The 25,906-nt window shown below is 44.3% G+C and overlaps 2 protein-coding genes across 2 annotated transcripts; both read left to right on the forward strand.

Annotated features, from left to right (window-relative positions):
* Positions 1-636: 636 nt before the first annotated feature.
* Positions 637-3,967, forward strand: adora1b (adenosine A1 receptor b; the record flags this gene model as incomplete). Its single annotated transcript, XM_080534568.1, has 2 exons — positions 637-983; positions 3,223-3,967. The coding sequence occupies 2 exons, from the start codon at positions 637-639 to the stop codon at positions 3,965-3,967; spliced, it is 1,092 nt and encodes a 363-aa protein (XP_080390694.1).
* A 13,387-nt stretch (positions 3,968-17,354) lies between these two features.
* dclre1b (DNA cross-link repair 1B) lies at positions 17,355-19,552 on the forward strand (the record flags this gene model as incomplete). Its single annotated transcript, XM_080534569.1, has 4 exons — positions 17,355-17,546; positions 17,699-17,864; positions 17,973-18,155; positions 18,297-19,552. The coding sequence occupies 4 exons, from the start codon at positions 17,355-17,357 to the stop codon at positions 19,550-19,552; spliced, it is 1,797 nt and encodes a 598-aa protein (XP_080390695.1).
* Positions 19,553-25,906: the final 6,354 nt, after the last annotated feature.

The following is a 25,906-nucleotide window of genomic DNA, read 5'->3' on the forward strand; positions in this document are numbered from 1 at the left end:
ATTACTGCATTGGGCTACAATGTAAGACTTTGGAAAGGAAGGAAACTGGAATGCTAAAAACAGAGGAAGAAAACAAAGGAGAAAGCATTGCGAGCTAGTTTAGGTTATTGCGTTGCTTTTACTGTCAGAGCACCACGGGAGAGGACCCGAGTGAATTTGCGCCTATACAGTACAGTCCAACCCGCGTGCGGACCGCTGTATCTCGTTCACTGCTAGTTTACATGGCGTGTTTTCTTTGCAACTCGCTTTCCAACTGGCTTCACGGAATCATTGGGAAAATAAGAAGATGCTGTAGTAAATAATCCCGCAAGAATGGTCCCCTCAAGCGCAGGTGGATCTAGTGAAGTGGTGGCAGCGCGTGAACGAGGACAGAGAACAATAGCCGGACTACACCTTCAAAGAATAACCATTTATTCCTAGATCTTTTTTTTCGCTCTATATAATGCTAAATCACCTCACGAAGTGGATTTGTAAAAGAACTTTAGTGTGTTTATTTAAATGATGTGTCCACGTATATAATTGATGAATGCACAACCCACTGAAGACTGTTGCCTAATCAAATTATTGTTTTGTCGTCTTTTCAAAGCCCCGCTTTGTTGGAATCTATTCTCAATTTGGACATAATCACCAGTAAGGATGCCTGAAGCTGAAGCACTCTCTCCAGCCCAGGCGCTCTACATAGGAATGGAGGTGGTGATTGCAGTGTCATCTGTAATAGGAAATGTGATGGTGGTTTGGGCGGTGAAAATTAATAAGTCGTTGAGAGATACTACATTCTGTTTCATCGTTTCTCTGGCCCTGGCGGATATTGCAGTGGGAGCACTTGTCATCCCCTTGGCGATAACTATTAGTATCGGACTCCAAACTCACTTTTACAGTTGCCTGCTCGTGGCGTGCACAGTGCTGGTACTGACGCAAAGTTCCATCCTTGCCCTTCTGGCGATTGCAATTGACCGCTATCTTAGGGTCAAGATCCCAACCAGGTAAACCAAGACAGGTCATGAACTCTGTCTTATAACATACTGTATGGCTATTCATTAATTAATGAGCAGGTGGACAACTCAACTGACGCTGCTAGTTCTTGCTGAGAATGTGGTGGTGGTTCTTATACTGGTGGTAAGGATGATGATGACATTTGATCATAATCATGATAGGTCTTTGGTGCTGTTCTGTACTGTTCTGTGCTGTAGCTTCACACTTTCCTAGGACTGATTTATCCATTGTTATTTCTTTCACTGGGATTCCCTACATCTTGCCAGTCCCCTATAGGCAGAGAGGATCTGACACACACCAGTATTGACATGACAGCTTAGAGCTGATACAATGACCAGTTTTAATGAGCTCCAATACCCTCAGGATTACACATAGATGTAAGAGGTGTAAAGCAAATCAATGTGCTTCTTTTGAATTTACTTAATTTGGGATACTTATTGAAAAAATGGACGAGGAGGATCTCACATTTTTGATGTTACAATGGAATCTGTCAGAAATGACACATTTCAACATATGTAATACACCCTGGTCTTTGATGCACACACGTGTTTGTTACCATTCCTTATTCCATTCTATGCATAACAATGAGCGTGCTCTACCTCCCCCAACCTCCACTACACCATGCCCATGGTGAGACAAAAGGCTGGGAGATATATAGGAGAACATAAGCCTACAAGGAGTGGGGCGTTTTTCATTTGTTGGGGAATATTGTCAGTGATAGTGTTGCATTTCTTCTTTTAAATAAGCTGCAATATATATTTGAGGCTTATAAGCTTTAGTTCAGACTTTAGATAGAGGTTGTGACGGGGATTTGTCATGCACTTTCATATTTTACTGGCAGTGTTATTGCTGATCTCATTTCTGTCTAAGATTCTCTCTGTTACCCCACGCCTGTCAGAGCCTTTTGGAATTAGGTGTGATCTGATACTGGTATTCTTCAATATCTGCTTATTAAATAAATTGAATAACTGTTAAGATTTCTTCCATATTGTTCTGCAGGACCCTACTATGAAGAACAAATTGTCACTATTGGACAGACAATTGTACTAAAATGTAGTTACAATCAAAATGTAGTTACTGTGCTGAGCATGATTATAATGTACTTAGCCTGTATATTGTATCATCAATCTCAAAGCACCTAAACCAGATAAATGTGCCCAGGTCTAGACTTTCTCTCAGGGTGCTGATGCCACCCACACACACAAATTATTACATTACTAATATCATTTAGCAGAAATAAAATAAAATAAAACAGCCTTAACTATCATTTTGCAATTGGGTTGTTAGGGGAGCCTTCTCAGTAGACCATGAACTATAGTATGTATGTGTGTCAGATTGTGCAAACTGACACTCCCTCCCAGTTGTAAGAACTGTTATCTGGACACAGATTCCTTACAAGTCGACTCTCTGAATATTAATAATGGTTCCTGCTGTACCTGGCAAACATATCTTAACACTTTAATATGGAATCAGAGCCCAATTAAGTTCCTGTCCTTGTGAGACAAAGACCCAATTAAATTAGATACTGTAAAATGTGTTTGTGTATTTTTGCAGCGTAGTTTTTTTTCATTAATGCAAATGTTTTAGAAAGTAATTGCATAGGTTATTCACAAGAAACCCATCATGTCTCTACTAATACAATAGGCTCACAAGTTAACCATGTTGTCATCACACAGCCTGCAGCCATGGATTTGGTCAAGCCTTGCTATTTCTCATTCCTTCCCTGGGGCACACAAGTCAACAGTTCACCCTGGCACATTCTCCTCCTCAACATCCACTCTCCCTCATCCCCAGTGACCTCGATGCAGGTTGTTGCCCTGTGACCTGAGAGGAGATCCATAAAACATGGCTAATCATGAAAGGCTCCTCCAGAAAGCTGCACAGCTATTTTTGAGGCACTCCTGTCTTTGTTCACTGTGCAGTTTTGAGATGTTAGCTATGTACCGTAGTATGGATATTGAAGTTAAGCTGTTTAAGCGTTTTGCATTTCTGAGGAAGGAATCACAAGCATCAGTGCTTTAGTGAGGCATAATGATAATAGAAGAGAATTGATCCAATGCTGTGTGATGATACATATACAGTATCTTAAATTTGAGTTATTTTCCTTATGCAGTTAATAAAGGTGAAAGAAATGTGAAATAAAGCGGACAATAGGACATTTTGGACCACATGACTCTTACTCTGATGGTGGGTGACTAAGTCCTGGTGTTTTGTGGTTTGTCTCTGCAGCTACAAGCGTGTGGTGACCCCACGGCGTGCAGGGGTAGCAGTGGTGGTGTGCTGGACTGTGGCCTTCATCGTGGGCCTTACCCCCATGCTGGGCTGGAACAACCTCTGGAGGCTTCAGCAGAATGGCTCGCTGAGCTCCGACCTCATCATCACCTGCCAGTTTGAGAACGTCATCAGCATGGACTACATGGTCTACTTCAACTTCTTCGGCTGGGTGCTGCCTCCCCTCCTCCTCATGCTGGTCATCTACGCAGAGATCTTCTACATGATCCACAAGCAGCTCAACAAGAAGGTCACAACAAGCCACAATGACCCCAACAAGTACTATGACAAGGAGCTGAAGCTGGCCAAGTCTCTGGCCCTGGTCCTCTTCCTCTTCGCCATCAGCTGGCTGCCACTCCACATCCTCAACTGCATCACCCTCTTCTGCCCCACCTGCCAGAAGCCCATGTTCCTCATCTACATTGCCATCCTGCTCACCCATGGCAACTCGGCTGTCAACCCCATCATCTACGCCCTCCGCATTAAGAAGTTCCGCATGGCTTTCCTGAAGATCTGGAAGCAGTACTTCTGCTGCAAGGATGGGCCCACCTTGGAGAACCACCCCAGTGAGAGGAAGGAGGATCCACACCTGGATCCACAGCAGCTACCACAGAAGCAGACCCAGAATCCTGACCCGGAACAACTACTCCAAGAACGGCCGACCACAGAAAAGCCAAACCAACTGGAGCAAAACCAAATCTAGCCCCAGGGATAGAGTTCCGGTTCTAACAGGAGTTCAATAAAGGTAATTGCCAGGGGATAGTGGTATCGTCGTTGTTATCATTTTGAATGTATATCAATGGGGAGTGTGTAATGGTACTTAATGTGAGGATGCTGGAGCAAGACGTGGCGATTTGAAGCCTAAATCTCAGAGACTGTGAAATCATACTTTAACACAAAACAAAAAAGGTTACTCAAAACTTGCAATAATGTAAGTCACTTTGATGATAAGAGGCAACAAACTGGAGACACTAAGGTCTGGCTCTAACTGAATACAGTAGGTGGAAGAGTTATCGTGTGCAATATACAGTACTGTTGCTCATCAATGTCAAACTATCAAATGTTATTAAAACAAATATCTGACTGTAGGATCCAGATGTTAAAATGATCAATAGATAATGTTCATCTTACAGCTGTAAAACTATTATTGGTTTGAGCTGACAATGGCTGACTATGAATGTAATCATGTAAATGTGAAACTGTAGCAGCGCGTCATCTACAGTTGTGAACGTGCGTCTCTTCTTCAGGGTCTTAAGGCACAACCCCAGCAGAGCACCGCTGGGGACAAACAATAAGGACAAGAAGGTGTCTGCGCTGACACCAGGGTTTTGTAATCCCTCAATTGAATTCATCACTCTCTCTCTCAGTTCCTCAGCGCAACAGTGCTGATCCTTTTCACAGGAGATGATCAGGGATAAGAAATAGGCAGCTGTAGGGAATATGGTTTAATTCCAATTGAGGAAACTGACGATTCACCGCCCTTTCAGAGGCTGTGTGTGTGTGAGTGTCATGGCTGAACATCCACTCTAGTAAGAGAGAGAAGATGCAATTAAGATGCATTTATCCATCTCCCATGCCGGCCGGAGATAAGACTTTTTGATCCTCCACTCTGCTCTCTTCATATGAGTAATCTTATCAAAGACGTACCACTAAAGAGGGTGACTTACATAGCTTTAATCAGTGTTTTAATTTGTCTGGACTGCCTGATTTCAAAAGGCCCAGAAAAGACTACATGGAGATTGTGTGACTATCTTTACTACAGTATTATCTCAACTGTTTTGCATATTGCCCAGTTGGGCATAAGGCCCTATTATTGGACTTTTTATTATGAGAGTAATTATTATTATTATGAGTAATATAAGTCTATTGTGACTGCTGTACATTACTGCGTTCGTAAATTCACTCTGAGAGCGCCGGAGCGCACATTGGGTTCAACGTCATAAAGAGACCAAGTAATTTGATTGGACGAGGCATTCCATAATGATTCCATGCATTTCATTCCATGCTGATCAGATTTCCAGAGTGAATTTACGAACGCAGCCTTAGACTCCATTCCCAGACTGTCTAATGATGCTGTGTGAAGTGAGTGACAATCTCTGTCCAAAACTGGGATTAAGTGAATTGTGCTTATTGTCAACAGAAAACTTTAACTTAAACGTATCTTGATGTGATGATAACATATGTATGCCAGTTGTACATAACACTTGGGGAAGATTAAAGAGAATGACTAAATGAATAAATATGATACGGTATCACATTCCTCTACTACAGTAATGACACTGGTGCTACTGTGCACCATACACTGTATAAAATAGCTTGTGTTTCTTATTCACCGAAGAGCTGGTTTGAATGTTGCAATACTCTTATCCTTAAGCCACAGATAGGAAGCTGAAGTAGGTGATTCATAACTTATCAGTCACCACTTGATTTTCCTGATTTATGATTATACAACGGATAGATCCGGTCCATTGTCTCTATCGGTCAGTTTGTGTTCCAGCCGTGCCAATATCCACGACTATTTTACAACAATCAACATATTTTTCATATAAGGAAATCAGGATACGTAATTGTGGCTTGCCACCGTTCAGCAGCTTTGACAAAATGACCTACGCACTTGATAAGGCAATGCACTGGGCACTTCTGAGATAAGAGCATTGCCCTTTTACTGCTTCAATGGCCCAGTTTCTTGATATTTGAAGAGAAGATAAAGTTCCTGGCCAGATCATGCGATCCTAGCGATAACTTTTCAGTTGGTGTTGCTTGGCTTAACAACTTGACAGCAGAATCTTTGAAAGTGTCATCTTTCGGCTTCTACAGCTTAAGAATCAATACCACAGGAAATACACCAGACATGATACTTTTCCTTTAAATGATACATAGATTGTCAGGTTTGTCCTTGAAAATCAATTTCTGGTTCAATATTAGGGGTGTTTTACATACAGAAATATGACTCCTCCTTTTCCCAATATGATTAAATGTTTTTACTTTTTCTTATCAATTTGGCAGCATTTCCAGAGCAAAGTCCTTCTGGTTGAGTGTACAAGTGGATATCCAGTTGAAGGCTAAGACATGAGATAAGAGGAGAAGAAACTACAACCTTTTACATCCATATGACCACCAGAGAATGAAAGGTGACCTTTCTCTCCAATGACCTGTTGTCCTCGCCGTTAATGTTGGTGTTTCCCACAGACCCAAAAGAGCCCCCCCGTTGTTCACATCGCGTCGCCCCCCCCACCTTGCATGAGAAAAAGCAACTGCCCTTATAATTCTGTGTAAGTCACTGCCTGAGCATCTCAAACTTCATGCAGTGGATGGAACTGTGATTCTAATCTTTGTAAGATATATGATTTGAAGGTATTTTGTATGTGGTTATTTGTTTTGTACTGTATAATTTAATTTAATCTGATACATGTATACAATTAAGAGTCAATGTTGAAAATGGTGTTTGTTTACAAGCCATTCCAAGAGGATTCCAAGATGTTTCCTAATACAGAATTACAGGTCAAATGTAAATTATTCGAGCTTCTCAAACATATTGCTGGCGGATAGCTGTTATTATATAAGCTTTCCAATGATATATATTTTTTTACTTTTTGTGTGTCTTAACTTCTTTTATATAGGGACAATAATATGTGTCAAATGTATCAATTCCAGAGGCATAGACAAATTAGTCATCTCCAAATGCTACTAACCGACGCCCCTGGTTCATGGACTACTTGCTTGTTATTGTAGTGCCGGAGGAAAAAGGAAAGACGTAGGCAACGTAATGATAACTGTTTAATCAAAATAACAACTCGTACTCTCAGTACAGGACCAGAAAATAGATCACCAAAACAGTTGCGTCTAAACAGGAAGTTGCAACGTTAATAATCCTCCCCTCTGCCCCTAGTGCCAGAACTGGTTCCCTCCCACTACACAACCAACAGTAAGAGGAGAACATGAACCCATAATGTAGTCACTACACCAGCCCCCCCAGTGTTCACCTCAATATTGGAAATCCTCACGGCGAGGAGGGCGTATGGCCCGGCCCCTACGATCGTAGGTAAAGTCAGGAGGTGCGGGAGGAGGTGTGACATCGCCCATCACGTCCTCCTGCAGGGAAGGACGGGGGGCAGTGACGACCGGGGGCTCGCGAGCTGCGGGGGGTTGTCGGGGTCGGAGGGGGGAATGGCCAGGGCGCGGCAGGGGAGGTAGGACTGGAGGCCGGCCTCTGCGCGGTGGCAGGGCCAAGTCCAGGGGCAGTTCAAGGTCCAAGTGGGCCGGTTTGAGGCGATCAACGGACACACACTCAGGCCTACCCCCCATGTCAACCATGAAGTTCTTGGCTCCGGCCTCGATGACACGGAAAGGCCCGTCATAAGGAGGACGTAGTGGAGTCCTGTGGCCATCATGACGAATGAAAACGAACCTCGCTGAGTGCAGCTCCGGGGGCACCCTCGAAGTAGGGACACCATGCTGCGTAGTCGGGACCGGGACGAAGGTCCTGGCGCTGTCCAGCAGGGAGGCGCGCTGAGCGGCGGCGGACCAGGGCTCCGTTGACTTGGGAATGAAGTCACCGGGGACCCGCAGCGGCTGTCCAAACACCAGCTCAGCGGACGACGACTGGAGGTCCTCCTTAGGCGCTGTCCTGAGCCCCAGCATGACCCACGGCAGCTTGTCAAGCCAGTCGCTGTCCGTGAGGCTGGCTCGAAGGGCGGCCTTCATGGATCGATGGAAACGCTCACAGAGCCCGTTCGCCTGCGGGTGATAGGCGGTTGTGCGGTGGAGCTTGACCCCCAGATTCTCCGCCACCGCTGCCCACAGCTCTGAAGTCAACTGTGAGCCACGGTCAGAGGAGAGATCAGCAGGGGTGCCGTAGCGGGAGACCCACACCGCGATGAACGCCCGGGCCAGGTCGGGGGCTGTCGTTGAGGAGAGCGGAACTGCCTCCGGCCAGCGAGTCGTCCTGTCCACCATGGTAAAGAGATAGGTGTATCCGTGCGAGGGGGGCAGCGGCCCTACCAGGTCCACGTTTACATGATCGAACCTCCGCTCAGGCACAGAGAACTGCTCCAGGGGGGCCTTGACGTGTCGATGCACCTTGGCGCGCTGGCAGGCGATGCACGTGTCTACCCAGGCCCTCACATCCCTCTTGAGCCCATGCCAGACGAATTTCTCTGACACCAGCCGTGAGGACGGTTTCCTACCAGGGTGAGACAAGCCGTGTATCGCCTCGAAGGCGGGGCGCCTCCAGTTGGCGGGGACCACCGGTCGTGGCTGACCCATGGAGACGTCGCACAGGAGCGTGGCCCCTGCGTCACCGAAAACCACCTCTTCTAGGCGCAGTCCTGTGTCCGACAACTTGAGAGCCTGGACGGCGGGGTCGGCGGCCTGGTCTGCAGCCATGCGCGCGTAGTCCAAACCCAGTTGGACCGCACCAACCACCGCCCTGGAGAGACAATCCGCGACCTGGTTGGACTTCCCAGCAACGTGCTGGATGTCTGTGGTGAACTCGGATATGTAGGCGAGCTGGCGCTGTTGGCGGTCGGACCACGGCTCCGCCACCTTGGACATGGCGTGCGTGAGTGGCTTGTGGTCCACGTAGGCCGTAAACTCGCGGCCCTCCAGTAAAAAACGGAAGTGTCTGACAGCAAGCCACAGCCCGAGGAGCTCCCTGTCGAATGTGCTGTACCTTTGCTCTCTGGGAGACAGCTGGCGGCTGAAGAATGCAAGAGGCTGCCAGGCGTCCCCAACCCACTGTTCGTACACCGCTCCCACAGCAAAGTCAGAGGCGTCCGTGGTGAGAGCAGTGGGTGCCGAGGGCGAGGGGTGGGCCAACATGGCAGCGCGGGCCAGGGCCGCCTTGGTGTCCTGAAAGGCTTTGACACGCTCCGCCGTCCAGTCCACCGGCTGCTTCAGAGTCTTGCCCTTCTGGGCATCGTACAGAGGCCGCAGGATGTGAGCGATGTGGTGGAGGAAGCGATAGTAGAAGGTTACCATCCCGATGAACCCCTTGAGCTCGCTGATTGTGCTGGGGCGCGGGAAAGCAGCGACAGCTTCCACCTTCGAGGGGAGGGGGGTCACCCCCTCTGCGGAGACCCGGTGCCCGAGAAAGTCGATGGTGTTCCGTCCGAACTCACACTTCGCCGGATTGACAATCAGCCCATGTTGGCTGAGCCGTGTGAAAAGGGCCCGGAGGTGGGACAGGTGCTCCTCCTCCGTGGTGCTTGCGACGAGGATGTCATCCAAGTAGACGAAGAGGAATGGTAGGTCCCGGAGCACCGAGTGCATGAGGCGTTGGAAGGTCTGCGCCGCGTTCTTCAGGCCGAACGGCATCCGCAGAAACTCGAAGAGTCCAAATGGCGTGATTACGGCCGTCTTAGGGACGTCCTCGGGGTGCACCGGCACCTGATGGTACCCCCGTACCAGGTCCACTTTGGAGAAGAAGCGTTTGCCTGCCAGGTTCGCTGAAAAGTCCTGGACATGTGGGACCGGGTAGCGGTCAGGCTTGGACGCGTCGTTGAGGCGGCGGTAGTCCCCACATGGGCGCCACCCGCCGTCTGACTTAGGGACGATGTGCAGGGGAGACGCCCAGGGGCTGCTCGAGCGCCGAACGATGCCCACCTGCTCCATATGCGCAAACTCCGCCCTGGCGATGGCCAGCTTCTCCGGGTTGAGGCGCCTGGCCCTGGCGTGGAGGGGAGGCCCCTCGGTCTCGATGTGGTGCTCCACTCCGTGTTTCACCGTGGGCGCGGAGAAGGTGGGCTTGGTAAGGTCGGGGAATTCGGCGAGCAGCCGAAGGTACTGGTCACTTTCGGCGAGCGTATTGGACCACCCGCTGTAGACCGCCTCCCCCTGCGTACAGGCGAAGGAAGCGAAAGTCTGTGAGTTGACCAGGCGCCTGTTCCCCACGTCCACCAACAGGTTGTGGGCGCACAGAAAATCCGCACCAAGGAGGGGAAATGTGACAGCCGCTATGACAAAATCCCACGAAAAGCATTGCCCTCCGAAGCACACGTCCACCGCCCTAGTGCCATAAGAGCAGATAGGTGTGCCGTCCGCGCCTGCCAACTGCGGACCACGCTCCTCCTTCGCCACATCCGATCTCTCTGCCGGAATGATGCTCCACTGGGCACCTGTGTCACAAAGGAAACTGCGACCAGAGGCGGTGTCTTGTATGAAGAGCAGCCTGTTGGTGACGCCAGCGCTCAGGGCCACTACTGAGTGCCGGCCCCGCCGTTTCCCGTCGGTCCGAAGGTGCAGGGTGAGCGGCACCGTTTGGCCTTGGCGCCAAAAGTGGCGTGGTAGAAACAATGGCCCGCAGCGTTACCCTGCTGGCCAGAAGGTCTGGCGTCATCCTTCGCTCTCCTGCGACGGTCGGGTGGCGGGGCGGCCGCGGGAGCGAGCAGGTCGGGGGACCGTTGAGGCATGGCCAAGACGAACCGGTCCGCCTCCCTGGCCAGGGCGCGGGGCTCCATGATGGCGGTGTTGGCCAGCGCCATCCTAACTTGAGCTGGCAATGTGCGCATGAACAGCTCTGTGAAGAGGATCATGGGGTCTTCTGTACCGAGCAGGTTTAGCATCCTCTCCATGCGCGCAGAAGGCCTCTCGTCACCCAAGTCCGACATGGCAAATAGGCGACGCACCCTCTCCGCAGTGGACAGTTCAAATGTCTCTAGAAGCAGGGCCTTGAGGCGCTCATATTTGTTCGTCGTCGGGGGAGCAGACAAAAAACCTACCACTCGAGCTGCGGTGGAGCTGCCCAACATTGCCACAGCATGGTTGTACCGGTCGTCGTCGTCATCGATGTCACTTTTGTTGAAATGTGCCTCTACAATAGCAAACCATGCAGCAGGCGTTGAGTCCCAGAACTCTGGTAGCTTGAGAGTGGGAGTGTGCGCACCACGCGTTACCCTGACAGGGGATGGTGATGGCTGCCGCTGGTTTGAACGTCTTCCTCGCCCGGACATTTTGCAGGATTGTAATGTTCGTTCGCTGGTTTTTGTACACAATTACGTTAACAAAAATCCACGTCGGGGTCACCAGTGTAGTGCCGGAGGAAAAAGGAAAGACGTAGGCAACGTAATGATAACTGTTTAATCAAAATAACAACTCGTACTCTCAGTACAGGACCAGAAAATAGATCACCAAAACAGTTGCGTCTAAACAGGAAGTTGCAACGTTAATAATCCTCCCCTCTGCCCCTAGTGCCAGAACTGGTTCCCTCCCACTACACAACCAACAGTAAGAGGAGAACATGAACCCATAATGTAGTCACTACATTATTCACATTCTGCAGTAAAACGTACCCATGATCATGCACAAATATGAGCCCATTCTCTCTATCATTGTACATGGATTTCCTGTGGGTGAATGGAGAGGCTAATGAGCCCATACTGTACATGTGGTATACTACATACAAATAAAACATTTTGTTAAGGGGAAAGCCAAATTGCTCAGGACACCATATCATGGTATCCCAGTACATAGTCCATTCATTCCCAGTTAGGTAATTTCAGTTAGAACATCTTCTCAAGCCCATTATAGTTTAAGATGCTGAGCAACAGCAATAGGTTTTACCACCTGGGGAGATGCTCTTAATTGAATTGAAGCAAAGTATGATTTATGTCATCCTTTGTATGAGAGGAGAGTACGCGCTGTGTGGTAAAATCTCCTGCACAGCAACCACAGGTACAGAATAATACTGAAGTGAATGGTGTGCAAAGTGGGAGGAAGGGGGCACATTGTGTTGCCAGGGAACAGTCATGCCCCATTTTCAAATGTAACATTTTCCTATCCTTTTTCACCATCTGGTGGACAATTTGAGACAGTACGTAGACTTACATTGGGTAGAAAGAGAGTAATCTCTTGAGAAAACTGCTTACGGAATATTCTCATTGTGAACTCATTCATCATTGTAATTATGAATGCACAGTGTGGACAGTACATATCTCATTGTCTCATTCATACAAGCATGCACACATCTTTTGATTTAAAAAATAAAATAAAGAAAAAAATAAGTATATTTAACAATGCAAAAGGACAACCCTCTCTAATGGCCTGAAATTCTGATGCCTTGGTTATGGCTATGGCAGACAAACATATATAACAAAAAGATCAGCTAATTAAATTAAATGCAATATGACTTAACCAATCAACAAAGGGCAATTAGAGGGTCATAGTCAGTGATGACAAAATCCACAATAGTCCACAATAGGCTACTCCATAATACACAACAATCCACAATAAAACAATAATAAAAAACCAAATAGCTACACATAGCCCAGAACACTTTTTGTATTGCTCTATACAAAGCAAATAGTCCTACAAACGTTTTGTATTTCGTTCACATCACTTTTAAGGAAAGCAGACGAGGATAGGAGGCCACCTGAGAGCCTTTTTGATCAATCTATTTAGTGAAGAACCATTATCGCTACTAAACGTCTTTATTAGGAGTTAATCTACTGGATTATAATCTTTGACTATCTAGACTACAGTTCCAAAACATGGGGTCGGGGTCCATTGATTTCAAATTGGGGTTACTTACTTCGATTTGATTATTATTATTATTATTATTATTTTAAAGACATAAACATTTTCATTTTATATGAAAACATTGCCTATGTATTGCACCTATACCCTATACTGTAGTGTTTTTTGGTTCATATTCAATCAGAGCATATTTTAGGTGATTAGAATACACTTTATATAATTATTATGTTTTGTCATAACCCGCAACGTTTCGCGACTTCAAAATAAAAGCGCGAGGTAATAGAAAATATATGCCATTAACTGACGCTTATCCAAAGCGACTGACATTACATTGAGTGTTTCAGTATGGTCCTAGCGGGAATCGAACCCACAACATAAGCGTTGTTAGGATGCGTTAATCAACTGAGCCACAGAGGACCACAATAGATCACTGTAAAGTGGTGAGATCACAATTTCTCATATTTTTCATGAATTAAGGAAATAGTACGTAACATATAGAATAATACCATTACACAGTGCCTTAAAGCAAAAAAACGTCATCAACAAATCACTCAATAAGTTGAAATAAGTAATGCAAGGATAATAGTTTATGTAATTTTGGAACTAATATGTTTGTTTTTATAGGGTCTCTGGAATGAATCAATTACACACTATGTAGATTAGGATGTCACGACACTACCAACTCAGCAAATGCCAGTGACAAATATATCCATAACTTGATGCAGCTACCACTATTCTTCACACAAGAGATGGTGCTGAAACTGCATTGCATGTGCTCGATTTGAACTAAACGTAATGCTTTGTAGAAAAAACAAATAAACACATTTCCAGCCACTTTCTTTGCTGTATCACTTAGATTCATTGCACACAATTATGGATATGAGATAGATTATTTTTCCATTACGGGATAATTGTTGGCCACTTGGTTATAGACCAATGCATACATACATACATAGGCCTACATATTTGTGTAATTACATATGCCATTTTACATAGGGCACATATAATGGACTGTACACAAATAATTTTCCAAGGCTAAACATGATTTTTATTAACACTATTCAGAAGCACTTCTAGAAAACGAATCAGGTGAGTTTAAACTATGAGGTGTTGATTCATATTCTCGAAGTGCTGCCGAATAGAGTGGTAGTAAAGACAATGTACAGTCCATTATTAGTCTTTCATCAGGGTAATTAGGATATTAGAAGAATTACAAACCCTTAAAAACACCAGTAATACATTGGAAGGATATAGTTTAATTCCAGATATAGTTTAATATAATTTGTGGTACCTTTATCCATATTTACTATTTCTAAATGCTTCAACAAGTTTAATTTGGGCGCTTTTATTTTGAAGAAGGTTTTGTCTAGTGTTTAGGGGGCGCGGTATGGCTGCTAACAACAACAACAATGTGCCGGGATCACAAAACAATTGGAGAACCAGCTGAGAACAGCTAAAGAACGGTAGATAGCTAATCATAATCATGTTATTCGGTTTATGTCTGCCGTTTTTTGTGTATGAAATGATAGCTAGCTGGTTATGTGTAGCTAGCTAACGTCTGCTGCTTAGCTAGCTAACTATCATGGCTAACATGTGTTTGTCAACACCGCTAGCTAGTTAGCAGCAGCTATCGCAGCCCCGCATTACAAGACGCTCTGTAGTGTAGTAGCCAGCCACTATATACAAAGTACATTTGATTATGTATCAACATCTGGCTAGAACTAGCTACTACCTTAATAATCGGTAGCTTATGTAGCTGTGGCTATTTTGACACTGTAGGCTATCTAGCACTGACTTGCCATTGCTTGCTCCATCTCCTCAAGTATGGAAGCATATAGTAGACTAAATTCAAATGCTAATGCAATATGAGATTGCAATTGCATGTTCCACTTTTGCATGCATTCTTTCAGACAATATTCAAATTCAAATGCAATTCTAATGATTTTCATTTTCATGTACCTGATGTGCACATTCGCTGTCAATATTAAAATGATAATGCAAAGCCATTTGACATTTAATTTTCAAAGTCATGCGCTGCTTTGTAGCTGACAAAATTCAAAAGTTCATTCTAATGTGCAAATGACTATGCAATCCCAAAATAGCATATTCATTTGCCACTTTTGCCTGCGTTATTTGAGTCAATATTCAAATTGTAATGCAATAATGTGATACGCAATTGCATTTACATGTTCTAGGAAACACATCCGCTTTACAGCTGACGCAATTCAAACGCATCCGGGTACTTTGCTCTCCCGTCATGTCCACGCCCCTTTTTGGGTGATAGCAGTGGAGAAGTTTGACTGGCGGTCAATGGAAATTTCTGGTCTTTGCTACTTTAATCAGATAAAATAAGAAAACCGTAGTGCTTTTTAGATATTAGGAGCCCAAATCCGATTGCCAGTTAGGCAAACTATTATATAGTGTCGTTGCCGATCAATGATCGACGTCGTTATATAGAGAAAATTAATGAAATAGGGGTTGATTCATCAGAGCAGTCATACGTCATCTCCCTGTCATCAGGGATTTGTCGATCTTTGATTTGATTTGCCGTGTAAGTCCCCAGATGAGAGTGTTACATTAGTTTTCTTAAGATAGGATAATGAATAAATCTGTTCAATGGGCATTTGCCTACTGTTAATCAGTCTCTACTGTTAATCAGTAGCCTGTATGGTGTATATGAAGATGTTATAGCTAGCTAGCTACGATTTATCATGAAAATAATGAACAGCAAGCTAGATCCAAAACTAGGACCGGTGGAGGAGGGCAAGTGTCACATTGGACAGACTACCAAAACAGAAAAATAAAGTATCTTAACGACAGCAAAAGTGATGGATGTCAGAAATTGCCTACATTACCTGGAGATTAAATAAGGTACTTTTATATGACAGGATATGGGTTAGGGTTATATGACACCTGTAGCGAGATAGATAGATAGAGCCAAAAGTAAAAAGTCGCTGAGAGACGCAAGCAGGGTCTGGCTGGTAATTGTATGATGCGCCAAACAATCCGCTGAGATGAAAAGTACGTTTTAGAGCATTTATTGAATAGAACAATCAAACTTGGCGACGTACAAAAATAATCCATTGGCATCGGATTTGGGCTCCTAATATCTAAAAAGCACTACGGTTTTCTTATTTTATCTGATTAAAGTAGCAAAGACCAGAAATGTCCATTGACCGCCAGTCAAACTTCTCCACTGCTATCACCCAAAAAGGGGTGTGGACATAACAGGAGAGCAAAGTACCCGGATGCGTTTGAATTGCATAGAGAGTTAGAATTTTGTCAGCTGTAAAGCAGATGTGTTTCCTAGAACATGTAAATGCAATTGCGTATCACTGAATTGCATAGAGTTTGAATTTTGTTAGCTGTAAAGCGGATGTGTTTCCTAGAACATGTGAATGCAATTGCGTATCACATTATTGCATTACAATTTGAATATTGACTCAAATAACGCAGGCAAAAGTGGCAAATGAATATGCTATTTTGGGATTGCATAGTCATTTGCACATTAGAATGAACTTTTGAATTTTGTCAGCTACAAAGCAGCGCATGACTTTGAAAATTAAATGTCAAATGGCTATGCATTATAATTTTAATATTGACAGCGAATGTGCACATCAGGTACATGAAAATGAAAATGCAAATCATTAGAATTGCATTTGAATTTGAATATTGTCTGAAAGAATGCATGCAAAAGTGGAACATGCAATTGCAATCTCATATTGCATTAGCTTTTGAATTTAGTCTACTATATGCTTCCATACTCAAGAGGCAAGGTAAGTTTGTTTGTATAGCACAATTTCATACAACAGGGGCAATTCAAAGTACTTTAAATATAGCATTAAATGTAAAATACATCAAGAGGAGAATAGTAAACAGATACATAAAGGGTCAATGACGTGACGTGTACATTTTGGGTCCGAATGTAATATTTTCTAAAATTAATATATATACATATTATGTTAACTAACAGTATTTGCTCTCCTTTATTGAATACACAGAGTTTATGGTGTACTTTCCTTTTCTTTTTCTTTTTACAAATTCAGGCACTTTCAGCTCTTTAAAGGGTTGAGAAGTCATTCGGTACAACCGTCCGAACACAAATGCAACCAGCTTATGTGCCATTAAAATATCAAAAATGATATTACAACTATTATATAAACATTCTGGCATGATTTTACAAGGGTTTATAACAATCTTTGGGTGCAAAATATAAAATATATTATTCATGGAAAATGTGTTATACATCATTTAACTTTTTGCACTTCTGAAAACCTTATCCGTCATTGACCCATAAACATTTAATAAGATAATAAATACAATGGAAGTGTTAGTGTTTAATCATAGCTGTTGCAAAACATTAAGGTTTTTAGCTTAGATTTTAATATGTTTAGGGTTTGTCCCTGTTTGATTTCTTCAGGGAGTTTGTTCCAGGAGCATGCGGCAGAGTGACTAAAATCTGCTGCACCGTGTTTTGTTTTCACTCTTGGAATGATTAGCTGAGTAGTCTCAGCTGACCTCAGGGGCTGTGGAAGGAGATCTTATATATATTTTAAGACCATTTTGTGATTTGTATACAATTAGGAGTACTTTGAAGAGGATGTTCCAGAGCTGTGATAATGAACGGTAAAGTCATCCCCCATACTCCTCTGGCCGTGGACTTCTGGAAGGTGCGGAAGTGTCAGCATGTCCGCTTGTTCTTCCTCTCACACATGCACAGTGACCACACTGCGGGCTTGACATCCACCTGGACCAACCGGCCCATCTACTGCTCTCCAGTCACTGCTTCACTGCTGAAACTCAAATTACAGGTGAGAAACAAAGTGTGATATGCTTTAGGCAAAAAAAAGTGTATAACCGATCGGAATAGTGTTTTGAATATTCTACTTAGCAACCTTTTATATGCACAATATTGTAGTACTCTTTGCTTCAGTGTATGACACCCTCCTCTCTTACCACTCAGGTCAAGGAGAAATGGATCCATCCTCTGGAGGTGGGTGAACCATCCATGCTGCCACTGGATGATATTGGCAAGGAGAGGCTGACAGTCACACTTATGGATGCTAATCATTGCCCTGGGGCTGTCATGTTTCTCTTCCAAGGCTACTTTGGCACCATATTTTACACTGGTTAGTCTGTCTGTATTTAATCCCTCTCTGTATGGCTTGTATTATTTTGAGGCAAGAGGTATAGACGACCAGGTTCACGGCTAACCATCTTTTAAAAATCTATTTCAGGGGACTTCAGATACACTCCATCCATGCTCCGTGAGCCGTGCCTAAGAACCAACATCACTATTGACATCCTGTACCTGGACAACACCAACTGTGACCCCATGCGTACCTTGCCCTCCCGACAACGTGCCACTCAGCAGATCAAAGAGATCATCAGCAGCCACCCTAGCCACAATGTTGTAATTGGTGAGATGGTAATTTATACTTCCCAGAATATGCACTGCTTGTATGTATTCCAAATGTAGCAGTATCTCTTTGCTATGTAAATTGTTACATTCAGAGGAGTGATGGTCAATGTGCTTGTGTTTCAATGTGCTTGTGTTTCAGGTTTGTACACTCTGGGGAAGGAGTCCCTGTTGGTGCAGCTGGCCATGGAGTTTAAGACATGGGTGGAGGTTAGCTTCGAGAGGCTGGAGACCCTTCAAGCTCTGGAGCTGCCAGACGTCTTCACAACTGAGCCAGGAGCCGGCCGGATCCGAGCTGTGAACCAGTCAGAGATCTGTGCCGCGAACCTGCACTTATGGAACAGGGAGCACCCTACCCTGGCCATTCTGCCCACCAGCCGCCCCCTGGTCTCCTTCCACCCCAACGTGCATGTAGTGCCCTACTCTGACCATTCCTCCTACCAGGAGCTGGAGGACTTTGTGTTGGCCCTGCAGCCCACCTCTCTGGTCCCCATCGTGGGCAAATGTGTCCCCTCCTTTTCCACCCTGCTGCCTCGCAGGAAGCACCATGACATACTGGTGCCCGAGTCTGTCCAGAACTACATGTGCCAGCCTGAAGTTCAGCAGCCCACCTTTCCTGGCAACAGCGACCTGTCCTGGCGGCCTGGCCTGGCTCCCCCCCGGGGGGTGGTGTTTGAGTCCCCCTCTAAGAGCTCCAGACTGTCCTCAGTGAACACATGGGAGACAAGGTCCTTGGAGCATAACACTCTGGAGGAGGATGATGATATGGACACTCAGATGGATGTAGATGATTCAGACTGTATCCTAATGGATCTGAGTAAGGAGGCCACCCACAATAAGCAGAGGGGTGGGAGCCAGGACCTGTGGCGCCTTAAGGTGGTCCATAATGTCTCACAGGACCTGGTGGAGAATGTGCCACTCACCCAAAGCAACTTTGCCCCCATGGAGATGCTGAGAACAGTTGTTTCACTGACACCTAGAAATGTGAAAAAAGCACAGAAATTGCCCTATGACAGTGTTGCTGCCTTAAGCCGTAGTGCAGAGTTAAATGACACAAGTGCCCACAATGGAATCACAGACCAAGAGGAGGACAATGTGTCATTATTACAGAGGAGCTCCAGTGATGGTGCTAGTATGACAGCTAGTAATTCCACTGAAACACAGCTTGAGCCTATAAGAGACTGTGAGAGGCTGCTGATGGAGTCCCTCCCTTTCTCAGACGAGGACATGTCTAGCAGGTGTGCACTCCTCGACCAGAGCTTGTTGGAAAAGTTCAGCCTCTCTCCTTATCTCCTTCATGTCATCCGTCGAGATAATAGTGCCCTCAACTCTGCCATGGAGAACTCACTAATGACAGACAGAGAGCAATCTGAATACCAATTGATATGCCTTCATTAAGAGGCCTCTTTTTGTATTGTATTTCTATTTTCAAAAGCACTTCAACTGTACTCAATAGTACGTTCAAGAAAGACCATCCACACAATGTTTAAATAGGATCGTTAACATTTTCAATACCATTGTAACCATGTAACATTTTAAATGGATTTTTTTGCATAAAATGCTGTGCAGTGTTAACAGTGATGCTTACCTCGATAGCCTGCTGAGAGACTATAATGTTGCTAAAGAGACAAAAAAATAGCAATGCAGCATACAAGTGAGTAAACAACAATAACATTTATCCATCACCAGCATCTTGGTGCTGCCTCATTTAATGAATGATATACTTACTGTCATTATTTTTGTGTGCGCCTCAGTTTGCCAGTAACTATCCAATGCCATCAAGGTAACACAGGCCATTAGTGTCTTTGAGCTGGGGATAAGGATATTATATTTACTGCAGGGGAGGCTGGTGGAGGTAGAAATCGGAGGATAGTCTCATTGTAATACATAGAACGTATGTTTGATACCATTCCTCATTCTATTCCATTACATTGTGCCAGTAGTCCGATTTCTACCTCCTCCCGTCTCTCCTGGTTTACTGTTGGGTACTTGTTCATGGACTGTCTCCTCTATTAAGGTGCAGTATTCACTCCTCACACTAGAACATGCCAGATGGACTTTTTTTTTTTTTATCTCCCAAAAACATTGGTGGTGAATAAATGTCACCGCAATGAGAGGAATGTGAAACTTTTACTAGTTTTGAGTTACATTCTGTAAGTCACACCTTCACTTGGGTGCGGGTTCTTTTATTCTTTTTATCTCCCACGATGTGTCATAGTGATTGGATGTTTTAAATGTGAATGTCAGGTGAAAGACAACACACCTTAGCCTACATTATCTCATCTATAATGTTCAATACATAATCACAGTTACTGTTAAAAACAAAAACAACTACAAACATGTTCCTTGTTGATGTACACTATATGGAGGCAAAATTAAATAGTTTAATAACGTTTTAGGTTTTGATGTGAAATAAAAATGTGCTGTATAAATGCGATAAACCCCTTCTTTCTAAATTCGACCAGAAGATGGCAGCAGCTTGTTGATAACATTGTCGACAGAATATATCAAATGTAGTTTCCAAAGAATGCATGTGTTACTTATGGGAGTTTGGACCCAGCTTGATTCAGCATGTACTTGCATATAAATATTTTACCTTCAAGCTCTGCAATAGAGGCTGCATGTCTCCTACTCATGTCCTCTACAGGATCTTGCCAAATGGAGCGCCAATGCCCCTCCTGAAGGCAGCAACAGCTCATTGGTAATCAAGGCAAAAGGTTCCAACTTCTAGTGGTTAGGATTAGTGGTACTCATACTGTAAGTGAATGTTACAGTAGACCATTTAACACACATGTATAGTGTAAGACAATACAGCACTGTTGTTAAACATGTTCACACTTAAAGTATAAAACCCTCTGTTTTTCTTCTTTCCTTGATCCATATGCTTATGAAAAATGCTACCCCACCCATATACTGTAATCTGAATATTTTGGATAGGACTGTAGGCAGCATATTTACCTGCATCAGTATGTAGCTGTGTAAGCTGTCCATGAGCCTCCACCACAGGAAGTTGACAGCCCTCCATGCCTCATGCACTCTGGGGTACAATCCACAGAGAAGCTCATCCACCAACCACTAATGAAACATGTGACCTTTTCCTCTCAGAGCAGACAGCAGGAGGAGGTGTAATGAAGTACTCAAACTAGAGGGACCTGGAGAGTGTCTTTATCAATGTATCAGCATAGAATAATAATTGATTGTGATATTAATATATACCGACACTGCATGGTAAATTTGCTAGCTTTTTATTCCTACCAATTTGAGAGTAACAGTGTTGTTCTGTTTCATTAATTCTGTGTCATCAGGGAAATACAAATGTGGCTCTGTATGGCGTCTTAACAAATCTACACAACATCACACAGAGGCATCATAATGTCATCAGTGTTGTCGGAATGATGTTTAATTCACATGCGGTGCTAGGAGGACTCTCGGCTTCATAAAGGGTGGATGACTGGCTCCACCACAGGGAAGCTTTGCATGAGGATTAAGACAGGGCTACCTGCCTGCCTGGCTGCCTGCCTACCTGCCTGCCTACCTGCCTGCCTGCCTCCCTGCCTGCCTGGAATTAACAATCAGCTGGGGGCTCAGGGACTCAGCACCCCCTGGAATGCTGATGATGTTCCCTCGGCTGGCGTTGATGCCTGACGCTCAGGAAAACTGGGGCCAGAGATGGACTACACTGTAGAACAGTGTCACAGCAGAGAGGGTGGCCCTATACACGTGCAATATATTAGAGCAATGTTCTTTCTAAAAGTGATATGAGTCTACCAAGGCTTTCTGGTGTGTATCAATCCTCAGTATAGCTAACTAAAAACTTGTTTTGAGGAAAAAAATCTCAAAGGATATACTGTAGGATTGTTGTAGCAGGGAACAGCAGGGGAAGGAAATTAAATAGGGTACCACGTCCCCCACGAACTACCAGCGGGGTATTAGGACAAAAGTAATGCTATCCTGACTCAGCCCATTACCTCACTGTGGATACCATCTAGAGGTAACCCGCAAGGCTAAGCTTTTACACCAGAGGCTATGCTACATCTAAAAGAATAAGACCCCTATTTGAATTCACTGGGTCGTCTCTCCAGCAGAGGCTAATATTTACATAAGAGACAGTGATCTGATTAGCATGCTAATAGGTTATGATATACTGTATTTGATCACATTAAAATGTCACTGAGCACACAATGTTCCTTGGTGGACATGTAAGCCTTCTCACATTCTGCTCGAGAACACCAAAGGAAGTGACAGTGTCATCGCTGCTATCCAATACATACTTGAATCATAGAATGCCATTTTGGAGGTTAGGATCACAAGAACTATTTTTAGTTCTGTTTGAGCGGTAGAATTTTACACAGCAGTACAATGTCTAATACTGGCATTCCACATATACAGGATCAATTTCTATACACTATAATTGTCAGCCCTTGTTTCGTAACAAGAACCAAAATACTACCTATTTCAGAACCTTGGACAGCACGATTATCCTTTTGGGTTCCATGTGGAACCATGTTATTGAGACCAATAAAGAACCCTTTTTTCTAAGAGTGCGGGCCTATTGTCTGTGGGTCAGTGTGTGTGTGTCAGTGTGTGTGTGTGCGTGCGTGCGTGTGTCTGTCTGTGTTGTCTGCCTGTCTGTGTGTGTGTGTATATGTGTGTCTGTCTGTCTGTCTGTCTGTGTTGTCTGTGTCTGTCAGTCAGTCAGCCAATCAGTCATGGTAGACACAGAGGGATGAGCCGAAGTCAGAAGGACTTGTGAGAGCACAGCAGTCACAATACAACTAACTCTGTTGAGAGGGAGAGAACAGAAAGAGAGGATTTGAGGAACTGGGCTGCCAGCTTCAAGCATGATCATTTTTAGAAATGTGGCTTACAAATAATAAATTGTTTATATTTTCATGTCCCCAAAGAATATCATACAAAATGATCCAAGTCTTTGGATGATGTTTGACCTTGTTTTAGAAATACAAAAATTATTGTTGTAAGAGTTGAGTTGTAAGATGTTTACGATGCAAACATTTACGATTAGTGTTTGTCGGTTTCAAAAGGTTGTGTGTTAGCAGTGCAATAGCATTTTCAACTTCAACTTTCATTATAAGCCTATACAGTATCTATTGTAACATAGGGCTTACTTGCGTACTACACTATATATACAGTATATACTGTATATTGTAATGCTGAATATCCAGGTTTAACACAACATTTTCATTCGCTTCACTTTGAAGCATTATTACAGTTTTTCTCAGTTGCTAAAACACTAAACCCCATTCTCTGAACCAAATTCTCAGTGGCCTAAACTCATTTGTCGAATCAAACACTCTTTTGGCCAAACCACACTGTTCAGGTACTTAGACACAATTTGCAAAACTCATCCGCTCTTTGTTGCCAAACCTTAAACACATTTCACACTGTGATACACTTGTGTTGTAAAATTGTGAACACTGGCAGCAGAATGTGAACGCAACTCCAACACAGTTGTCATCTGTTACACACAACAACAAAAAATGTAACACACGTTTCTAATGATGTGATCAGACCAATTGGGCAGGATAAAAGTCAGTTCAGAGTGCACAGGTGGCACATGTGCATCCATCTACAATGGACAGAAACATACAGAGAGGCAGAGGAGGAAGAGTTTGTGTGAGAGGTGGTGGGCGAGGAGGAAGGGGACGAGGAAGAGCCAGAGGAAGACCAAGAACAATCATTACTGATGAAATCCGCGCAACTATTGTAGGCCATGTTGTTGTTCATGGGGCAACAATGAGGGAAGCAGGACAAAGAGTCCAACCCAATTTGAGCAGATTCTCTGTGGCCAGCATCATCAGGACATTCAGAGTTTGTAAGTGCATATTCCCCTTTGTAGAATTGAAAGACGACCAATGGGGGTGGCAGGACTGCACTTTTCTCCCAACAACAAGAAGCACTCATTGTTGACATGGTCCTTCAAAATAATGCCATCCGACTCCGAAATCCAGCAGAGAGTGATTGAAGACAATGTCAACTTTGATGGTGTCCTCACTCACATGCAACAGACAAGTGTACAGAGTACCCTTTGATCGCAACTCTGCAAGAGCCAAAGATCTAAGATATCAGCATGTGCAAGTACGTGTAACCTACACACACTTTCAGCACTGGATGCTTCCAGTACAATTCTATGTTCATAGGCCTACTGTTACTGTAGGCTAGTAGTTGCAGTTGCTACGTTTACAGTACTGTAAACTATGTTGTAATGTACGTAAATCTGGAGTACATATACTGTAAATGCACTATTGCAGAAGTCTGTCTTTCTGTATCACTTACTGTACTAAACTACTTTTGATCTATTTTTATAGAGAGTGTTTGAACTGGATTCCATTGAAAGGCCCCATGAATAGAATATATGAAGCAGGGTTCAATCTGGCGAAAAGGAGGCCGAGAGGCAGGAACACAATTGGTCAACGTGCCATTGTGGAAGTCACCATTTGTGCAGCCATAAGTAACTGGGGGGTTCTCCACCGTCATGCAAACCTTCTGGGTAGTCTACAGGATATTATGGCTGCGTGTGAGCAGCTACATCAGCAAGCAGTTCATCCTGTATACAGTATGTCATAGTTTGGGACAATGTGAGCTTTCACCGTGCTGTCCTGATACGTGAGTGGTTCACCAACAACCAGCGCTTCATAATGGTTTTCCTTCCACCTTACAGTCCCTTCCCTTGGAAGGTCTATGACAGACAGCCCTATGGAACAGGCCTGTGATGATATAACTGTGGAGTCTTGTCAAGGCTGGGTTCGGCACAGCAGAGGGTTTTTTCCCGTTGCCTGGCAAGGGAAAATATTGGCTGTGACGTGGATGAAGTCCTCTGGCCGGACCCTGCACCAAGACATGATGTTGGAGAATGAATCTCAGTGACATTGATTGTGCAGTAATGTGCTTTTCATTTAGCTTTTTCAGTTTTTGTTTTGAAAGTGCTGAATGTAGATATCACTTTGACTACGATAAGTTTTTGCTAAATGCATTTACAATAAACATTTTCTGTTAACGACATGCCCTGGTTGCTGTGTCCTAAATTATTGTATGTATAGTGTCTAACGAATGCTCTGAATATATTTTTCCTTGCTGTGTGTATGATCTGAATACAGTGTTTGGTTTTGAACACAGGATAAGTGGTTTTGAGGTGATAGTTTGATTTTGGTAGGCTAGTCTGGGGTTTTGTGAATGTAGTTTGAATTTTTGGATTTGTGTTTAAGGTTTTGAGAAAATGGGTGGAGGTTTCAAGAAATGTGTTTTAGCAACTGAGAAAACTGTAATCAAAACAGTTTTGAGTACAATATAAATGACAATTATTTCTGTTAATGCACAGAGCAGTCATTCATCCCTGTCTCAGAGGAGGAATCTCACAGGTCCTGAGGAGAGCAACTCCTACTCAGACAGGATCCTCCAGGAGGAGGATGAGTCATCACAGTGGTTCCCCATGGGGGCTCCTCTCGTTCCTCTCTCCCCTGTCTCCGCTGTCTTCTGTTCTCTCCCTCCCCTGTATCCCCTCTCTCTCCCTCCCCTCTCTCTCCCCCCTCCCTTTCTTCTCCTTTCTCCTCCCTTTACCATCTCCTCACTATCTACCCTTTCTCTCCCCCCTCCCATCTCCTCTCTTTTCTCTCCCTGTCTGTGTTTACCTGGCGTCTCTGCAACAGATATCAGAGGCTTGGCTCTTAGCCATTGGAGAGCAGGGATAATCCGTGGTGTATGATAGATCCAGGCAGGGAGCCTAGCAGGCAGAGT

The sequence above is a fragment of the Nansenia antarctica genome, assembly GCF_963989245.1.
Source record: "Nansenia antarctica genome assembly, chromosome: 6".
Lineage (NCBI taxonomy): Eukaryota > Metazoa > Chordata > Actinopteri > Argentiniformes > Microstomatidae > Nansenia > Nansenia antarctica.